At 33.0% G+C, this 6,736-nt stretch overlaps 1 protein-coding gene across 1 annotated transcript; it reads right to left on the bottom strand.

Annotated features, from left to right (window-relative positions):
* Positions 1 to 2,807: 2,807 nt before the first annotated feature.
* Positions 2,808 to 6,046, bottom strand: LOC141682542 (uncharacterized). Its single transcript, XM_074487228.1, has 5 exons — positions 5,705 to 6,046; positions 5,523 to 5,601; positions 4,795 to 4,863; positions 3,623 to 3,787; positions 2,808 to 3,201 (listed from the first exon to the last, which is right to left on the bottom strand). The coding sequence occupies exons 1-4, from the start codon at positions 5,995 to 5,997 to the stop codon at positions 3,680 to 3,682; spliced, it is 549 nt and encodes a 182-aa protein (XP_074343329.1). The 5' UTR covers positions 5,998 to 6,046; the 3' UTR covers positions 2,808 to 3,201; positions 3,623 to 3,679.
* Between the last annotated feature and the right edge of the window lie 690 nt (positions 6,047 to 6,736).

Here is a 6,736-nt window from a genome sequence, read left to right as displayed (position 1 = left end):
CTCACCGGGGGCTCTGGTACTCACTGGTCCCAAGTCCCAACACATGGCACCAATAATTCTCCTTACTGGGCAACACCTAGCTTCGTTATAGAAAAGAGCTCGAAGCATGTAATAAAAAATAATAACCACTTTGCGAAAGTTAAATTAAAAAATATTACAATAATAGTAAAAGGGGTAAAAAAATAGTGTGAAAGCAAAAAAGTGTTAGGAACTTGAGGTTAACTGTGAAAGAATAGGATAAGATTTGTATATATGTATCAGTTTATAAGACATTGTACTAAAGAAAAAAACGAGAAATATTATTAGAGGGCAACAATCAATTCCCTCGGGCTTATTCTTGATGGATATGCATGGGGGTTCTTCTCTTGTAATCATGACTTTCCCTTCTTCATCATTACACTTATTGAATTTAACTATCTCCTCTCTCAGAGGGCAGGCCACCATGTAATTTTACAACATTCACCCACAATTTAACCATAACATTCACCTATATATACCAGCCCATCTACAGGTTCTAATTCTACCCAATCCAAGTATTATATACTTCCTATTTGATATACTTGAAGGAAAGGAAACACAGACTGGCTTTAGAAACAGGAAAGATGAGTATCAGAAGTACTCCCTCCAAACGGACTTCATCGTCCCTTTCTTTTTACAAAAGAAAAGCAAGATCCAAAAGATATAGAATTCAAGTTCATAGGTGTAACAGGTATGTTAGTTAGGTTTTTACATGTAAACAGCTTGTATTTGCACTTTATATGATATTATGATAATTCCTGACTTTATTGATGCATGAAAGTGTTGTGCATGCTATATAACACAGGAGGAAGAGAAGTGTAGATAAAATTGTTGGAGATCTTATGAAGGAGAAGAACTTGAAGCTCTACATGGAGAACATTACTATCTTTCATGAGAACGAGAAGTTGAGAATCCGGGCTAGTCTTCTACACCAAGAAAACCTAAGCTTGATGTCGGAGTTACAGAAGAAGAAACTCTCTCATCAGCACCATTGCATATCATCCTCCCTTAATTACTCAACTTCTTTGCCACCAAAACTGAGTTCTAGCTAGATTCATTTCATCGTCTTGCATTAGTATAGTGATCTAGTCTTCCAATCCACATCTCAATAATGAAGTTACTGGTACTCAGAATAAGAAGTTATACTTTACTGGATGGAAAGAGGTCATGGTGCGGAGCCAGAGATTAATGTACGTAGAAAGTTGCAATTATGGACGAGTAATACTGCCACAAATTCTTGTCAGAAATATAATTGTAAGAGTCTCATATAATATCGAGAGCTCTACAAGACTCACAAGTCTTTGACAAAAGACATAACTCTAGTATTTTTCTTTTCAAAATGTGTTCTTTAATGCAACCATCTTCCTTGTTAACTTTCACTGATATCTAGTCCCTTATTTACCGATACACTGATAAACACACATTTCTTAATCTCAATTACGACTTCAATTTGTTTTAAAGCTTTAAGAGATTCAACAAAAGACCTTACTCAAATAGAAACTGCACTAATTATGCTAATCCACAAATAAAAGTAGCTATTCATTAGTTTTGTTTTTAGTATCTTGGTATGTTAAAGTTGCCATTCCTGTAGATTACATAATTTAAGCTTGGTTTTAATTAGTCATACTATTATTACTGGACAAGACGAATTTCTCAAACTGTAACCCAGCCATTCGTCCAATCCCTACTCCATTTTCACAGATCTTCATTTCACAATTCACATCAACAACGAAGTTCACTAGGAAGCATCAAAACAAGTATGAGATTACAAAGGTTGCAACACAGTATCAAGTTCATCCAAAACTGACTTTTGTAGATAACATTTGTTAAAAATATAAAAAATGACATTATTTTCTCAGTAAAAAACCTGAATATTAGACCACTGGCACTAGTACGTCACCAGCCCCTTTGGTCAACTTACTAAACAACCAGCATTATATAATGGGGAACTTAATAATAAAGTTCTTTATAGATAAATTCTAATACTAATTAGGGTGAATAATAAAATTAATTTGATAAAAAATTCTTTAACATTACTTTTAAAATGTATATGAATTTGCCTTAAACTATGTCACAGGTAGTCCATTAGGTCACAACTTACATGAAAGGAAGATGGACATCTATTTTAGCTTTTCATACTTGAAGCGTATATAATGACTGCAAATATGTAGTTATTCAGGAATTGATATGATTAATATGAATTGCTTGCAAGTTTAGTTATTAATCTTATTTGGTTAGTGTTCACTTAGATGAAATACATGTGTAGTAACTTTGATTTCCATGACTATATAAATTGATTTAGAAGAAAAATACATTACAATGTCATGTAATTATGCTAATGGGGTTTTCAGATGATTAATAATGAGAATAATAACCAACAAAGGTTGGTGCGGTTGAGGTCTACCTTCTCTAAGAAAGGTCAAGAGTTCGACTTTTGGCGGGTGCGTATTTTCAATTATCAAAAATAATAATAATAATAATAATAATATATAAATATAACAATGGGAATAATACATAGTACTTGAACTTAATTTGTAGCTTACACTAGCTTATTTTAAAAAAGAAATCATATCTGGTCTTGAAGACAACTTTCAAAAACAAGCTATAGTTGAGCTAAGTTTTAAAAATTAAAAATTAAAAAAAAAAGATCCTATATGGTCTTGAAGACAACTTTCAAAAACAAGCTATAGTTGAGCTAAGTTTTAAAAACAGAAAAAAAAAATATTACGAAACCTAACTGAAGGTAAATAATTATTGTATTTTAACTCAAGGTTCAAAGTTATGTCAAGTAAAGTATGACAAGCACGAGTATATACAACTGCGTTTTATAGGAACAGACTACGATTTGTAGTAAAGAATGCCTTGATCTTGTTGTACCCCATGGACAACTTCCATGTTTGCACGGTGAAGACAACATAGTATAGTTATAAACAATTCTAGATAAAAACAATTTCATAGATTCGGAATCAGCTAATGATGAATACAAGACATTTAAGTAAGAATAGAATGCTAAAACACTAACTCGAATCAAGAACACGCTTGGTTGAAAAACTGACTGGTAACAAACATTTAGTACATAACAAATATCTCTACCTGCGTAAAAGCTTCATCTACACTGAAATCCAGGCTCCGGAACAGATTGTTAACATTTTGAAGGGCTTCATTTCTTAAATCAGGACATTCCTGTTAAGACAAGAGAGACATGAAACAATAGAGGTAACAACTCCTTTTATAACTCTACTACCATAACTTATAGCATTCTTGTCAATTTGCTGATCTATTCTAATGAAACTTCATAATAAACTAAAATAAGCTTAATTGAATTAAGCTTATTTTAGTTTATTATGAAGTTTCATTAAAATAGATCAGCAAATTCCTGTATAATTGCATAAAATACAAATTAATCTCTTAATTCTGTGTTTCACATCAACCTGTACATCCAAATTAATGACTGTTTCAAGATAATGCAGCTTTCAATGTGATCAAGTTCCTGTACATTAGTTATTTGACTGCTATGGCAAATTCCCATATTTGTTGTTTTTATTTTCATAAGACACATACAGAAAGTTTATCTCAATCAATGGAAAAGGATGATGAAATTTACTGTTTAGGAGAAGATCTGTAAAAGAAAGTCGACTCAGTCAGGCACACGGAATATACATCACACTTTCTCTTGGCCACCCTTTGTTGACTTGTATATACGGTATGCAGCAATGCACATTGTTCCATTGCCGATAACTGTTAATGCAGCTTGAAGAGCTACAAGTACCTGCTCGTAGACAACCTAATCAGTTGAGATATCCATATGACAACTTTGAGAACTGACAGATTTATTAAATTTATTTATTGGGAGGTTGGAGGGGATATGGTCAGTTACAGAAATTTATATAGTTACAAACACATGCCCTTTACTTAGGAGAGGGGCTTCGCTAGTTTACAATGCTAGAGATTTTGACTAAACGAAATCTGTATGAGTATTTAAAGAAATATTACAAATGTACGGCAAAAATTTGCACAAGTCATGGTACATATCAGTTCCTTGCTCCAGACCACCACCGTCATTGTAACTAACTCATATAAATTTGCTATGGTTCTTAGTCAAACAGATGCATGATGCAAGAGTGCCATGTTAGCGTAAGCAGGGAGAAACAAATGATGTCGATACCAGCAACCATCAATAGACAATGGTGTCTAGATTAAATGATCCGGTTACTAATTAGATCAGCCTGGTTAGGCAATATTGAAACATCCTCATTAAAAGGAAATCGATGTTAATTGATAACCAGTAATATGTGTTTTGCATCCAAGTAAGAAGTATTGAGGTCACTTAAGATTTACTGTCATCTTAAAAAACAGTGTTTGCCTTCGAAATTGGTGTAGTATAACTCACTCAGTACTCCTGTAATTTTTACTCTCTGCTTTTCTCTTCATTTCTATGTGAAGGTATGATTATTGTGTATAAGAGTTGACTATATTGTGGCTATAAGTCATGACTCTTTGCATGAGTCGAGTCCAAACATTGTTTCTACGAGAATGTGGAAAAATTAGTGAGCCAATTGATTGATGAGTGAGGTCAAGTAATAATGTGTATAAATTCATAGATTTACATGAATTTATACACAAGATTACTTGGCCTCACTTATCAGTAAATGGGCTCAATATTTTTTGACTCCTTACTACATATATGTCTGCAATCTCTCTGACAAAACATTGTTTTTCGACATAACTTGCATCCAAGGTCCAAACTATTACTAGCATGTACAGCAGTAAACTTACATCTAAAGACTCGGAGTTATAAAAGAAATGCCAAGTGCAGGCGCAAAAGGCTCCACCAAGCAAGGGCACCTACAATAATCAACAATAAGTAAAAGTTTAATTAGCAAAAGTCTTGAAAATGTACATAAAGAAAAAGTTAGAAAAACAGCACACGTGCCAGACAACATTTTTGAACACATCACTCCAGTTACATGACTTATTAGAAGAATACAAGATCCTCATAAGTTGGTATCATATCAGACATCAAGGTGGCTGGGTCTCAAGTTCGATTTTCAGTCATCCCCAATATTCTCATAAGTTATCACGTACACAAAGGTAAATTATTGCCCCCAAAGATGGGAGCCTCAGTATTCTAATAATTTAATACAGCCGCAGACATGAAGATAATTTACTGCCCAAAGATGGGCGTTCTGGCAAGTCCTTTCCCAACGTCTTGAGGGTTTAGCCAAACTGGCAACTTAACATTCCTACAATTCATACACAATTCAAGTACTTTTGGCGAATTCCAAAAAATCAAAAGTCCCATTAAATCGGTTTTTAGCACTTGCAGTTTTTATCAGATTGGCAACAACTAAAACGATAATGATCACATATATCATCAAGAATTCTGAATGATAAACAATGATGCATAACATCATTACACCATAGCAATAACACAAAATATCATGATCAAATTGAACACCAAAAAAGATACAAACTTTACAAGAATTTTCGGAAGTAAAACTCACCATACCCCAAGAAAGTCCTTTCCAAGATTCATAACCAGATTCCTCTCCATATTGCCAAACTAATGCCATTGCAATTACCCTATCATAAACAAACAAAACATAAATTTACAAACTTGAAACAAAACACACACATTCTAACAATTTAGTAAAATCAAGAAAATTAAAGCAGGAAAGGTCAAGACCATTCAGCAACACTGGAGACATGAATGGCCCAAGTGGGCAAAGAGAGAGCATTGGTGGGCTCTGTCAATGCCAACTCACCAGCAGTGGCTGGGCCCACAAGGGCTGTTAATGCAAGCCCAGTTGCAATTAGAGCTGATGTCTTAGCATTCTTGATATTGAAGATGATTGGGAACTGGGTTTTGTTGGATGATGCTATGCAATGAGTTGGGGTTGGTTTGATTGTTGTTAAAGGTTTGATTTTTGGGAGAAATGTTTGGTTTGGTGGGAGCTGTAGAGTTGTAAGCATTGCCATGCTTTGTTCTCGTCTCAAAAATGAGATGGTTGATTCACGAATTGCCTTGCTTTATCATTAAAACTAGATTAGTTCTCGCGTAGATGCCTTGCCATATTTTAGTTATTTTCTAAAAATTATTTAAAAATAGCTTACTTTAAATATATATTAATATAATATTTTTAAAACATGATAATCAGAATTGAATAAAATTTTAAATTTTAAAATTTTAAAAATAATATTTCCCAAAATATGATAATAAATATTTGTATAAATAAAATTAATTTCCAATAACATAAAATTAGTGAAGGAAAGGAAATTACTGAAATTATTAATTTAAGAATATAAAAACGAGGAAAAAATGGAATGAGAAATGAGTAAGAGAGAGAATTAGTGGTGGTAATAATTGAAAAGAGGGAGAGATAGAGAGAGATTTTGAATGAAAGTAAATTAAATAAGGAGAGGATTTGTTAGTGAACGATGACATCATCAAATTAATGAGAATTTGATACATATGATTTGATGATGTAAACTCTTAAATAAGAGCTTGACACATAGGGTATGATGATGTCAATTGTCAGCTTACTTTGTTTTACGATAATGGAGATTATTGTCCAGTTTCTTGTGGAAAAAAAAGACTTATATCATTTTAATTAACTTTTCTCTACAAACAAAATATAATGAATAATAGCAATTGTTGTGCAAGACATGTCTGTATCATAACAAGACTAAGTCATACTGACAACCCTAAGATTAGTTG

The sequence above is a fragment of the Apium graveolens genome, chromosome 9 (genome assembly GCF_009905375.1).
Source record: "Apium graveolens cultivar Ventura chromosome 9, ASM990537v1, whole genome shotgun sequence".
NCBI lineage: Eukaryota > Viridiplantae > Streptophyta > Magnoliopsida > Apiales > Apiaceae > Apium > Apium graveolens.
Note: the sequence above shows the minus strand (reverse complement) of the source record. Positions and strands in the feature narration are given on the sequence as shown.

Excerpts from the sequence above, each read along its gene's own strand:
- LOC141682542 (XM_074487228.1), bottom strand. The coding sequence starts at position 5,997 with ATGGCAATGCTTACAACTCTACAGCTCCCACCAAACCAAACATTTCTC. Across the intron at positions 4,864-5,522 it reads AAGGACTTTCTTGGGGTATG|GTGCCCTTGCTTGGTGGAGC; the intron begins GTGAGTTTTACT and ends TGATTATTGTAG. Across the intron at positions 3,788-4,794 it reads ATAACTCCGAGTCTTTAGAT|GTACTTGTAGCTCTTCAAGC; the intron begins GTAAGTTTACTG and ends GTCTACGAGCAG.